The sequence below is a fragment of the Armigeres subalbatus genome, chromosome 2 (assembly GCF_024139115.2).
Source record: "Armigeres subalbatus isolate Guangzhou_Male chromosome 2, GZ_Asu_2, whole genome shotgun sequence".
In the NCBI taxonomy this organism is placed as follows: Eukaryota; Metazoa; Arthropoda; class Insecta; order Diptera; family Culicidae; genus Armigeres; species Armigeres subalbatus.
Window position 1 is genome coordinate 401,858,565 of NC_085140.1, and position 14,717 is coordinate 401,873,281.

Sequence of the window (14,717 nt, forward strand, 5' to 3'; positions counted from 1 at the left end):
GTGGTGAGAATGGGTCACTGTTTCAACTACTTAGAATGCTTCTAGAATGGATTGAATATATCTGAGGGCAAGAAGACTAAAATATAAGAGACCTTTTTGAACGATTTTGCTCTACGACCTCCAGGCTGCCGATGAGAGCGATGACCCATTCTCACCCCCCAGACCCATTGTCACCCCCGATGGCGGTACGCGAATAAAGTTGGTATACAATTTTGGCAGAAGCCGAGAATTGGAAAACGATTGATTGCAGCCTGTTGACCGGAGTTGATTTAAAAAAAAATAGGCAGAGCATCGGAGTCGGACCACTTGTACTTGCGCATGTGCTGGAAAGTTGTACGAACGTCGATTGGAAGGACATGAATTAGATCAAGAACTGTTTTGGAGGCAAGATGCTCAGGAAGACTGACTTAATGTTGGGCGGCGCGAGGAGATTAGCAAAGCGAATATCTGCTAGTGTGCACAACCTCGCTGTAGACGAGAGATAAGTAGGAAGCAGGCGCCAAATAGATGTAGCTGATCTTGTACTGTAGATACTTGTCGTTTAATTAATAGAGAGCTGTAGCTGCTGGAAAAAGTACCAGTCAGTAGCCCTCCATTTAGTAGTATAGGGGAATCTAATATTTTTTGTGAAGGTGTTCTATTAACTATCTCCGATATGTTCATGTCTGTTTCTTTCTTACTAATTATATAATACGATGATATCGATTGTGCATCACAAAGAACCTTGGCTCCGTATACATGGCTGAGCCTACCAAATAAATGAACTTAGAAAACAATAATGTATGATGGGAGGTATAAAAATATGATATGAGTTTATCACCTAAGTTAGGTTTCGCGTTCAAAACAAATAACCTTTGTTAGAAGAAAACTTACACTGTTTGCGAACCGGAAATGAAACAGATTTTTTTGTCCCGGGTATCCCGGGATTTTCGGGATTTCAAAAATAATATCCCGGGAATCGGGAAATCCCGAATTTTCCTGAATCCCGGGATTTTTTGTCCCGGGATGTCCCGGGATGGAAACTCTAATGATGATGCAATCACTCGCCCACTGCAAGCTGAATATACCTCTGCACTTGCCATGAGTTTATACGGAATTCATTGGATTTTTTGGATTAGGTTCGAGAGGCAGAAGTTCGTCTTGGTTAAGGTGATTATACAATCAAGCCATGTGGTGAATTTCAAATTCACCACACGGTTTTCTACTCCCATTCTCAAAAGTTCAAATCTAGCGTAGAAATGTTCGAACAATGCTGAAATTCAAGTCGATTGTTAAGCATAAGTAGTCAAATGATCTACGGATGTTTCATCCCCATGGGCGTTGTGGTTCTCTCAATCCGTGCTCTTGAAAAATCACTAGAAAAAAGCACGTGGTTTCCAAGATGGCCGATTTGTGGCTTTGTTGTATAACCACCTTAACGAGATGCCAATGTGATAGATTGGAGAAAGCAGCTGATGGTATTTCTAATTGTATGTAGGAGACGAGCTTTTTTTAGTTCATTTTCAATTCTAGCAACTACTGATAGAATAGTCAAGATAGTCAACGAGTTGGAACTATCCCATTTAATTCCATCACTTGATTGTAACTTTACGTAAGTAACGTAAAGTTACAACCAAGTGGTGGAATTAAATGGATAGTACTAACTAGTCTTACGACAAGCAAAGATATTCCACTGAAAAACTCAAAATAATTTCCTACATAAACATGAGAGAGGTCAAAACAGCACTCGAAAAGGATTGATTCCATCATTTTCATAACATCACTTCATTATTATTACATAATGTCTTCAACTCACATATAAATTCGAAGGAGGCTGATGCAGATATGGTCGATTTGATTTTCGATAAAGCCGTCACTGGAGACCTATAATACGCACATGGTTCAAATTGTCGGATCCAATCTTTACATTGAAGTCACCCAAACAAGATCTTGATTCTCTCTTTCTCTTTGTCTTGTATTACACGCCAGAGTATTTGCTGGGCGCGCACTAGCGTTGCTTCGGCGTGTATTATTTTGACAGATCAAAGTGACATTTCGAAAACTCAAATATCCATCTATTAGTTGCACTCACTGAATAAATTTTATTTGATTGTTAAAAATTGTAAAAATAAAAGAGCAGATTTTTTGCATCTCTGCTAGGCGCTTAGTAGGAAGCCATCTCCGCGATGCCAGGGAGCGTGTTCACCTCGTCCAGAGTATAGCAGAATTTGTCCCGACGGCATTCTGTGTTCTTCAAAGTTTGGCCAACGGACTTCACTCAGTCTCAGGATCTCAAGCTTCATGCGGCGTACCTCATTGGCAAGTTGTGCCAATTTACCCTGCTGGGCTAGGGTTAAAACGTTCCATGTTCCTATTCGTGTCCGTTGTTTTGCACTAAGAGTCGTTGCCGTAACATCAGTCTGTTTTCTTTCATTACGGATTCTCGAAAAAAAATGATGTTTCGGGAACAGTAGGTTGTTGGCCCAAAGTTCCCTATCCACCGGGATGGGGCTGCTATCTTAGGTATAGCTTCCGGGAAATAGCATTTCACACTCAGCCGCTGGATGCCAGAACAGACGCTGTTGGAGCCGCACCTCCTTAATGAACAGACGCTCGATAAGTCGGGTCAAATTTGTTCAAAGTCCCACCCAACACCAGGACTAGGCTAGTAGTTGGAATAGGCTCTCAAAATAGTGTTTGCTACATTCTCAATATTTTATAAGATTCTGTAAATTTTGTTCAGATCTTGGAACATATGTTTTTAAATGGTTCACTATTTTTGGTCTCTATTCTATCTAGGGAGGTTGCCTTTATTCTTCTGATTGACAATTTGTTTACAATTCAACTTCAATAAGATTAATTTCAATTTTTATTCCATAAATGAATATGTACAAGATACAGCGATGACCCGATTTTACCATGTTCTAATTATGTCTGGCCCTAATTTCGTAACATCGATTTTATGACAGTTTTGATATGATTTCTTCACGATTAAATTTTGCCACATTTTTTTGTACAATATTTTATACTAAGAAATATAATTGAAAACAACTGATGATTTTCATCGTCTATTGCTTGTTATGAATTATTTCAAAAAGAAGAAGTATTATTCCCAATTTTTTGAAAGTTTATTATGACATTCAAAAACTTGCACCGTACGTACATTTTCCAGCGTTAAGCCATTAATTGAACTAGGTCCGAGCTCTATGACAGACAAAGAAAAAAAAGCCATTAATTGTTTTTTTATTTGTGCTGTGTGTTTTCACCTTTCTAAAGAACTTTTCTCTGTACATTCTATAATGAGCGAGAAAGGCATCATCACCATTCCTTTAGATGATTCGTAAGATATTCGTAAGACAGTAAAGTATTTTTATCACGTTGTGTAATGACGCGTCATCAGACAATAATAATACAGAATTAGTTAGGGTTTTCCAAAATACGTTCATTCATTCATAAAATTAAATCAAAGAGAAATAGAAACACATCCGGTCATTTTTTCACATATGCTCAGGAAGTGCTGAATCAACTCTTATGCCAAATGATAATATAAACAAAACGAATTGATAAGAGAGTTTATTATCATTGACTCGAATAACGATATAAAACGCGTTGTTTTGATTATCGAACCATTCATACGAGTCACCTAAAGTGAGCAACAAAACAGATATTATGAACATATTAATCCTTTTTGCACTGATTTCCATCAGTGCGGTACACTGCGGTCCTATTCAAGTGAAAGATAATAATATAGGAGACCTTATCAATGTGAGAGCTGATCTAGATGCTACCATCACACGTGGTGTTAACGCCAACCTTCAAGATGTGATCATTGCTTTAGTGAAGAATAGTGAGCTACGACCACCTCCACCACCACCGTTGCCGTACCCACCGCCACCACAGTCGCCATATCCGCCGCCACCACAGTTGCCGTATCCACCGCCACCACAGTTGCCGTACCCACCGCCACCACAGTTGCCAAATCCCCCGCCACCACAGTCGCCATATCCACCGCCACCACAGTTGCCGTATCCACCGCCACCACAGTTGCCGTACCCACCGCCACCACAGTTGCCAAATCCACCGCCACCACAGTCGCCATATCCACCGCCACCACAGTCACCGTATCCACCGCCACCACAGTTGCCGTACCCACCACCCCCGCAGTTGTCGAATCCACAACTACCATAATTGCTACAGTTGTAGATGAATGAGCGACAATAGGTACCAAAAACAAGCTAGCGAGCAAAAAAATATGATTAATTAACATTTATGTTTGAAACTGCTATTGCTACATTTCGTATAATAATTTCTGTATATAATTGAATAAAAATAAAAAAGCAGAAAACACTTTATCTATCGAGTATTATTATATTATTATTGTAATTATTACTAACCTATTACTGGATGGGCTACAGCTCTTCGATGAACCTACGCCGAATGGAGTATCCTTCTCCACTGGACTCGATCCTGGGCCAATTGCTTCCAGTCGCCCTGAATATTGAACGTCCTCAGGTCCTCTTCAACTGCAAGAAGCCATCGTGTACGCGCCTTTCCACGAAGCCTGCGTCATCTTCCGGGTTCTCTACTGATTATAATCTTAGCTTGACTTCCGGCATATGAGCAACATGTCCAGCCCACCGTAGTCTGCCGTGTTGTATAAGCTTAATAATATCCAGCCCTTTATACACCTGGTACAACTCGCGATTCATGCGACGCCGCCAGATACCGTTTTACTGTTTATCGCCGAGTATTGTCCGCAGCACCTTATACTGAAACATTCCGAAAGCTCTACGATTAGCCTCCTTTAACGTCCATGTTTCATGGCCGTATAAAGCCACCGGAAGAATCAGAGTATACAGCGCGAATTTTGTATTCGTTTGCAGACTACCGGGCTTAAGCTGGTTACGATGATAAGCCCTATTTGCAGCTGCAATACGCCTATATGCGATCTTGTGATAATGGTACCGCTTCTTTGCACACCAGCTCTCCTAATCGCTCCCTCGAGCGCTATATTGAACAGTAGATTCGAGAGTGCATCACCCTGCTCCAATCCATCTAAGGTAATAATTAACGTTATACGAATCAGCCGTATCAGTTCCGCCGGAAAACCATGTTCTAGCATAATTTGCCATAATTCATTCCGTTTCACTGAATCGTACACCGCCTTGAAATCAATAAACAGATTATGTGTCTGAGAGTTGTACTCCCGGAATTTATCAAGGATTTGTCTCAGGATAAACATTTGATCCGTAGTTAATCGGCCCACAAGAAAATCTGCTTGGTATTCGCCGACGAAGGACTCTTCAAGCGGTCTCAATCTGTTGAACAGAATACGAGACATAATTTTGTGCGCCGAATTAAGGAGGGTTATTCCTCGGTAATTGACGCACTCCAGACTGTACCTTTTTTAAAGAGAGAGCAAATGAGGCCGTTCAATCAGCTAGCAGGCTATTCCTCGTCTTCCCATATTTTCGACATAATATGGTGCAAAACTTCATAAATGCCATGTTTGAGAAGTTCAGCCGGGAGCTGGTCCTTCCCCGCAGCCTTATTGTTTTTCAGCTCTTTAATAGCTTTTCAAACCTCATCTGGTGTAGATGACTCCGCAGCTTGTCCATCGTAGCTAATATTTAATCTGTGGGATTCGTTTTGCTCTTGCTTCCTCGTACCGATCTCTATTCGATCGGGTACCCGACACCAACATCCGGCTTCTGGCAACGTTCTTCTCGTTGATTGCACTTATGCGTTCATCGAGCTCCTGGTGGTACTCAACTGATACTCCTTCCGCTGATAATCGCTGGATATTGGAACGCATCGTTCGCTGTAATCTTTCGTTCGATACAGTTGACAACCGTGATCGAATTTTACTGACAACGAAGTAGTGATCAGAGCCAATGTTCGGACCTCTGAATGTCCGCACATCGATAACATTCGAGAAATGACGCCCATCTACCAGAACATGGTCTATCTGGATGCAATTTCCACCATTTGGGTGTCTCCAGGTGTGCTTTCGGATGTTCTTTCGTGCAAAGTAGGTGCTACTGATGGCCATCCCTCTGGCAGCAGTGAAATTAACTAGCTGTAAGCCGCTGTCATTGGTAGCGAAGTGAAGGCTCTCCCTACCAATTATGACACACAGATTCGTTCTCTATTGGGTTTACACCGCATTACTCGCTTCATCTGTTTGCCCATCACTACGAAACCAAATCCATGCTCTGCTTTTCCGCCGCCGCTGTGATAGATGTTATATTTAAATGCAGTGTTGGTCGTGGGGTCCACGACTCGGAATTCACGTTCTGCGAATCTAGGCCATCGGACTTTTTGAATAGCGGCCACGTTCACTCCAACCTTCTGCAGCTCACGAGCCAGAAGGCTCACTCGTCCAAGTTCATTTAGGGTCCTGACATTCCAGGTACCAAGTTTCCAATCATAGTCTACATTTCGTTGCTGGACCGGTTGCCAAAAATAACGTTCTCTTTTCTTCTACCATACCAGGGTCGCGTTACCTACATCACGCTTGTGGGGCTGCCACCTAAGGTATAGCTGACGCGATACAGCATTTAGTTAATTAGCCGCTGGGTACCAGGAGGACACTGTTTGAGCCGCACCTCCTGGTGAACAGGCGCTTGAGACGTATCTTCTCACTGTAGCTGATGTCATAAGGAAAACAGTGTCCAGGCTGCACTACCAGCTAAGTACACAACCCTTGGCTGGCGGTCTTTTGTCATCGGACGACCCGTTGAAGCGTGAGATAGAAACTTGTGGGGACCAGAGCTATGTTGGGCGCTCCTTCCTTGATGTCAACCCACCATTTTGCAGCCGATTGTAATTATTATTAATGTTAATAAACATGTTGTTTTCGCCCACACATAAAACATCGTTGGTAAGTGGCCTGCCCGGATAAAACAGCACCATAGGCTCAATAGTGTAAACAATTGGATTACCATATGCTCTACGGTATACAATAGGGTATATTGTTTTTTGATGGTTGCACATATTGTATCAACACTGTGGATATAATACGTCAACATAGTTCTCTAATGTAACAGTACTTGCAATTGTTTTTGGAACAGTTTAGTACATAAGTTTTAATCATTGATAACTTATGAAAACTTTGTTCAAAATGCTAAACAATATTTACCCCATTGACGGCAAATTAGCTTACCGTATAAATTATATTAAAAAAAAATTTACCCCATTGCGTTAAATATGCATTATTTTTCTCTAAATTTCATTGTTGAACGTTAAAGCCGTCATAATCAAGAAATCCAGTATCGTATTGTTTTACTATAAAAATACAAATAAATTTAAGGTAACACGAACGGTTTTCTTCGGATATTTCAACAATATATTTAAGATACACTCTACTGTTTGACAAAAAAAAGTGTATGAAAAAATCTCAGGTTTTGTATAGTTACGATACTTAACAACCCGTACGTTCTAATGCGAAAACTTCATTTACAATAAATTGAATGGTTCATAACAATAAATTCTAATGTATTTATATTATTTTGTCTACAGTATAATCTAAGGTCAATTTATTGTTTTTGATAGTAATGTTACAATAAATTGTATTGTTTTTCTATAATATTCGGGTGTACTTGTTCAGCTTGTTTCATGGCTGCACATCGCCAACAACGCAGTCTACGAAGGGTCCGCAAATCGTCTTGACCGATCCACCTTGCTCGCTAAGCAGCTCGCCTTCTTGTTCCCGTCGAATCGTTGTCGAGAATCATTTTCACCGGATTACTGTCCAACGTTCTGACTACGTATCTAGCCCATCGCAGTCTTCCGATTTTCGTGGTGTGAACGATGGATGGTTCTCCCAACATCTTAATCAACTCGTGGTTCATTCGCCTCCTCCTCGTACCGTCCGCCATCTGCACCCCACCATTGAAGGTACGCAGCACTTTCCTTTCGAAAACTCCAAGTGCGCGTTGGTCCTCCTCCTCGGAGAGTTTTGCGGACTCCAAATTACGTACGATTTCCTGCCATGATGCGTCTCCAAATTTCTCTGCTGGTATCGTTATCGGAGGTCACCAGTGAGCCCAAGTACACGAATTCTTCAACCACCTCGATTTCGTCACCACCAATTACAACCTCGTGGTGGCTTACGTTGTCCTCTCTTGACCCTCTTCCTGTACTTTGTCTTCGGCGTGTTGATGGCTAGTCCAATCTATAGATAGTAGAATCTATAGATGAGCGAAAGCATGGCTGAGTCGATTTTTTTGCCCGTGCACACGCGCATATGACGTCACAGCCCTTAACGTTTCCATTGAAATCGTGACGTCATACTCGTTTGGAGACACGTTTGACAGTTCGTTTGGAGACAGAGGATTTATCTTCGCTCATCTATATATTCCACTATCTATAGTCCAATCCGTTTAGCTTCATTTTTCAGACTGGTGTAGGATTCCTCCATCTTCCCAAAGTTACGAGAGGGCAATCCAATTTTAATCAGTCACTGAGAAGATGGAATTTAGCGTGTAGAATCTTTACTTAAATTTTGTATTGTCTCTTTTTAAACACTCAATTTTAAGTAAGTCGGGCTTAGAGTGTGCAGTGTATTAAAAGTGTGGTTGTAGCATAAAATTGATGCATATTTCTAGGCGACATACATGGTTTACTCCAAGCCTGACTTAACCAAAATTGGGTCCAATCCGACTCAAGGAACAACCCAAAACATAAGTACAACATACTAACTCAATGAAATGATGATTGCACTAAAATTAGGGATATGTTTATGGTGAAATGCACAAATAAATATAGATAGGTAAACTTGTTTCCCACCAGGTGTGACAAAAAATGATGAAATCATTCTTAACTATTTATCACGAAATCATCTTTCATTTGAAGTAATATGTATCTTTTATTCAAATTTTGGGTTGCCCCCTTTTTTAATGAAATTGAGTTAGATTAAACGCATTTTTATAGGATAGGTCTGGTCTGGCCGCAGTAGAAGTTGCAAAAAGTCAATCGTTATGTACATGGGTACATATTATGAATTCAAGGAGCGGTAAGCCTAAATTGTTGAAAAATGTTGTACAGAAATGCGCACCATTACATATTGATAGTTTTTAGATTTCTAATTTAAATCGAAAGATGATGGTTTTTGTATTAGTACCTACTTTTATTTATTTTTTGATCAAAAATTTCTCATACAAATTTAAAATAAATTCGACCAAAAAAATTTTTTTTTTCTTGGTCTGCTGTATCATATCCTACTAGAATAATCTTCGATTTTGGCGATCACTTCATCTACGTAGATGTCGTAAGAATAGATTCTGTGGTGGTTTGTGGTACATCCGGAGTGGTTATTGGCCCTTCAGTAGTTGTTGGTGGTACCTCCGTGTTGACTGGTGGATAAGGATACGGCGGTGGTGGGTATGGGTACGGTGGATATGGTAACTGTGGTGGCGGTGGGTACGGCAACAGTGGTGGTGGTGGAGGTCGAAGCTCACTATTCTTCGCCAAAGCAATGATCACGTCTTCAATGTTAACATCGATATCATGTTTGATTGTTGCATCTAAATTAGCTCTCACATTAATAATGTCTCCAACATTATTATCTTTTACTTGAATAGGACCACAGTATACCGCACTGATGGAAATCAGTGCAAAGAGGATAAAACTTTTCATGTTACTATTTTGCTTGAAGTGACTCGTTTGAATGAATTAATGATCAAGAACAACGGGTTTTATATCGCTATTGGAATCGAATGATAATGAACTTTCTTATCGAATCGGTCTGATTTGGCATAAAAATTGATTTGTCATTTCCTAAGCATAGTGATATTCGAAAAATTAGCGAATGCTCTGCTGTAACTTGATGCACCATGAAAAATCCTTTAACTTAATCCGTAATGTTATTGCTGAATGACGCACTGAAGATAAGGTCCTATATACTTGATTCTATCGGTGATTACCTGAAAAGTGGTCAATTATATCGCTGGGTAAGCTTGCTTAGAGCAAGATTACCGCTGGTGAGTTTAAGCCGTTTGGCAGCGCAGTATCATTACTTGACACTTTACCGGTCGCTACTAAACGCGCTGCTATAACAGTAGCGCGACTGACAGGTGACCAAATTTGGTAGCGCGATAAGAGCGCTGCTATTTGATGAACTGTCAACTGTCAAACGTCACCGGTACGGAATACAGCAACCATATTGAGAGCCGAAAATAGTGACCGATACGGAAACGAGTGACGAAGCTAAAATGAATGCGCTGCGCGGGTGATTAAAATGCTCGCGACCGATAATGATGCTCTTAGAGAAGTATTTTCACAATCAGACAAGTATGACTATCGTACCATTTACCGACCAAATTCAAGGTTACAAAACTACTAATGATTTCTATTACTTACTTAGTCAATTGTTATCTATAGACACGAATTCACTGTAATGGTGTAAAGTGTCTGAAATCAAATTAAAACAAAAAAATCTCTATGCTTATTTTAATGCATTTTAATCATCGTTTCATTCTGCAATCTGCACGACAATAAAAAAAATCAAAAATGTTTTTCAATGTTTACTTGAAAAGCATACTATAGAGTGGGGCGTCATGGTCATTTTTTCAAATCAATGGTTTTTCGAAGCCATTCTGGGTCCTGAACAACTGTGCAGAATTTGGGACCGATTGGTTGCTTCCTCGCTTTCCGCATCGCGTTTGAAGTTTGTATGGAAATTAGTATGGGAGAACGTATATTTTTGCATTTCTACTACTAGAGGTTTCAGTTCATCGTAAACCAAGTGGCATATTACGTTAAAGTATAACCCAAAGGATGCCGAAAAACTTTGCTGAAGAAGGCACGTTGCTGGAACGTCCACGAAAAAAGTTATAACGCTTTGAAGATTGAGTGTTCAAACCATATGCAAAAAATCATTTATTCTGCCAGCACTGCCGAACTACGTGGAGCAATAATTTAACTGAGTGTTATTTCAAAATTATTGATTTTATAGGACTTTGGAGCTAATGGGAGATATTCGGAATGATTTCACAAAGTAAAAACTCCGACTAGAAGGAAAATGGGTTTTGCCCTCTGACAATTACAGGTTGCCCGGTAGTGCTGGCAGAAACATTGATTTCTTGCATATGGTTTAAACAATCAATTTTCGAAACGTAATAACATTTTTGTAGACCTTCCAGCTGCGTACCTTCTTCGGCAAAGTCGATCGGCATCTTTCAGGCTATATGCTAACGTATTGAGTCACGTGATTGATCGTAAATTGAAGCCGCTAAGAGAAAAAATGTAAAAAAGAACGTTTTCCCATACTAATCTCCATGTAAACTTAAAACGCGATGCGGTATGCGAGGTCGCAACCAATCAAGCCCATATTTTGCACAGTTGATTGGGGTCCCAAAACGATTCAGAAAAACCTTGATCTCACTTGATCGGACGAAGTTTGCATTTTCCCATACAACTGCGCCCCACTTTAATGCTTATACTATATGTACGCCTTTCTCATATTAAAAAGTAACGCGTATGCCGAATGTTGTCATTTTCAATGTAATTCAAACTTGGTATTTCTAGTCAAGGTTTATAATAATCAGTATCCAATACTTCAATGTTTAATATTCTTAATTTTTACCATATACAGATTTTGATCAAAATGGCCAACAAGGAACAGGCAAGAACATTGCTTCTCAGTAATGCATTGCTGGCGGGCGAAATAGTTGCAATAAGATGTAGCTGATTTCGGAATAATATCTAATATATGTTACATAATCTAAAACAAGGTGAATATATGCGAAAGTTGAGGAAACCTAGCCAATGTTTAATGAAAATGAAAGAAAAGTAAATACGCAGGGAAAGCGATACCTAACTATTATAAATAATACAAATTATATGGAGTACATCTTCGTTTAGAATCGGGTTTAAAGGTCGGCTATTGCTTTGGAAAAATTGTGAATAATGATATAACCCTCATAGTGCGATTCAAGTTCGATTCAAGCTTTCATATAACTTCTACATAACTTTCTGAGGAAATACTAATAGGATAGTAAGTTCAAAAGCAGGACAAGTTCTATTCGAAATGTAGAGCCTTGAAGAAAAAGGAAATAGTATTTGAACAAGTTGGACATGTCCGGGGTTGTTCCGGAATCTTGGTCCTCCGAGGAAAATGGCCATTTTTTATCAGTGATAACTCCAGCTTGTGACATTTAAAATTTCATGATGGACATGTCTAACTTGTCCAACAACTTCTACGAAGATATCAATTGAACTTGTTTGTGTCGCATGCTGACTTACATAAGTGCTAAGCAAGACCATGGGTCTCCAAAAACCTACTCTAGTACACCCCGGAACATCTACAAAAGCAAGTGATTATCCCAAAAGAATATCCCATTTCCAGAAAATAGAGGCTGAACGATTATTTTGAGAAGCTGTTTGACACAATCGGTTGAGAAATGCAGAAGTTATGATTTTTATTTAGTAATTATATAAAAACGTGACTATGGGGGCAGCAGAGACTATGTCCAAGGGCTTGATGATCCCTCCCCAGGCCATCTGCGAGTTGTGGTGCCTGCCTAGGATGTGGTGGGGTTTGACAGTGGGCCCTGTTAAACCTCTATAAAAAGCTGCATGAATCCGCAAGTAGGCTCCGCCAAAGCGACCGTGTGCCGCTCAAAGCGCACAAGCCCAAGTCCTGGTGTTAGGTGGGACGCTAAACAGCCCTGACACGACGGCCCTCCGACGAGACAGGAGGTTTGCGCAGGCCCAATAAGCCGCCTTTAAAAACAACCATTACGAACGACATAGAAGATAATACGACTCGATACAATCGGCAACGACCTAGGCGACGAATAAAGGATCACGATTGGAAGCTTGGAACATGGAACTGAAAGTCGCTAGGCTTCGCAGGTTGCCACAGGATAATCTACGATGAATTACATCCCCGCAACTTCAATGTCGTAGCGCTGTAGGAAATCTGCTGGACAGGACAGAAAGTGTGGAAAAGCGGGCATCGAGCGGCTACCTTCTACCAAAGCTGTGGCACCACCAACGGGCTGGAAACCGGCTTCATAGAGCTGGGAAAGATGCGCCAAAGCGTGATTGGGTGGCAGCCAATCAACGCAAGGATGTGCAAGCTGAGAATAAAAGGCCGTTTTGCCTTTCTCGTATACTAAGTATACGGTAAAGGCTATATGATCGCTCCAAAAACAAACTTTTTATAGAAGGCCCGGAGACCCATAGTGTTATATACCGATCAACTCAGCTCGACGAATTGAGGTGATGTCTCTGTGTGTGTGTGTGTGTGTGTGTGTGTGTGTGTGTGTGTGTGTGTGTGTGTGTGTGTGTGTGTGTGTGTGTGTGTGTGTGTGTGTGTGTGTGTGTGTGTGTGTGTGTGTGTGTGTGTGTGTGTGTTTTTCTTCCTAAACAATGGAGGGGGAATCTGCTCAACAGACATCCTGGGTTGACCAGGAAGTGCTGGGTTAGGGGCCACCTCCAATGAGGGAGGCAGGGCTGCATCCCCGACCAGCTAAACCGTTTCCATTGCCGCCAAGCCCATCGTCCCTTCGGTACAACCAGAAAGTAATGCTTCAAAGGGGGCCAGTGCATGACGCACCCTCGAGGTTAGCTGCGTGTCCTTGCAGCATCGAACATCGTGACTCGCTTTTTTAGAATAACACCATGGTATCGTGCCAGCGCATTGCCGGCTTTCCAGGTGGCCTTACCACGCCCTATGTCCTCGGAAGGTGGGCAGGGTCGACTTCGCGCCTGCTTCCCTCTGCACGACTGGTATCAAGAATGATGATGCCGCGTGCACCCCAAATTGACCTTTCTGCGATAGGGCCTATTCGCCAGCACACAGAGGGACTTGCCGACCCGAGGCCTACGCCTGCCCCAGCCTTGACGAGGACCCCTTTCCGAACTCGGGCTCGGAACCCGCCCGGTTGACCGACGCCGCGAAAGCGACGATACCATGTTGTTCTTCGCGCGGCCACTTGTTCGATAAAAGGATCGAGTTCGACCACAGAGCATGACCACCGGTATGACCCATGAAGCCGACTCCGATCCCTTGGACCACCTCTTATTTGCGCCTGAACTAGCCATCCTTGAGTCCACGCGCCACCTTCTGTGTAGCTCCGAGACGATTTGGGCGATAGCCGATAAAACGGCGTTCCAGCCAACTTCGTCTTTACACATCCTCCGAACTAGGTTGTCAGGGGTCGTGTCCAGACCACATGTGGCAAGCATGTGGTCACGCATTGCGCGAAAACGTGAGCACACGAACAACACGTGTTCCGCCGTTTCCTCTAAACCTGCGCACACCAAACACTCGGGCGAAGCCGAGCAAGCCAGCTGCTTTACCTGCACTTTGATTTTGCAGCACGCTTAAACGCCGGGCACATCGAGCCCCCATGGGGTGCTTGCTGTTCACAGCTTTGCTGGAACAAATCAAACAATTGGGAGGGTTCGTGCAGCATTGTGCCTTATGTCCCTCCAATCCGCAGCGTCGGCAGAGATTGCTTCTGTCAGGGCCTTTGCAGTCCCATTGCTTGTGCCCCGGTTCCAGGCACTTGAAGCAAACTTCGGGTTGCTCGTATATGCGCACAGGGCATACCGACCATCCCACCTTGACGCTCCCTAACTTGACTACCTTGGAGGCGTCCGCTGCAGATAGCCGAACCAATGCTACCTGCGTCCCTGCCGGACCTTTCCGTAGCCGAACGGCTGCGGTGGGCGTCTCCACTTCACACTGTCGCCGCAGTGCCGTGACGAGCTCTTCGACTTCAGTG

At 42.2% G+C, this 14,717-nt stretch overlaps 1 protein-coding gene across 1 annotated transcript; it reads left to right on the forward strand.

The window, feature by feature from the left end:
- The first annotated feature begins 3,648 nt into the window (after positions 1-3,648).
- Positions 3,649-4,167, forward strand: LOC134210241 (nematocyst expressed protein 4-like). Its single transcript, XM_062686284.1, has one exon. The coding sequence runs from the start codon at positions 3,649-3,651 to the stop codon at positions 4,165-4,167; it is 519 nt and encodes a 172-aa protein (XP_062542268.1).
- The last annotated feature ends 10,550 nt before the right edge of the window (positions 4,168-14,717 follow it).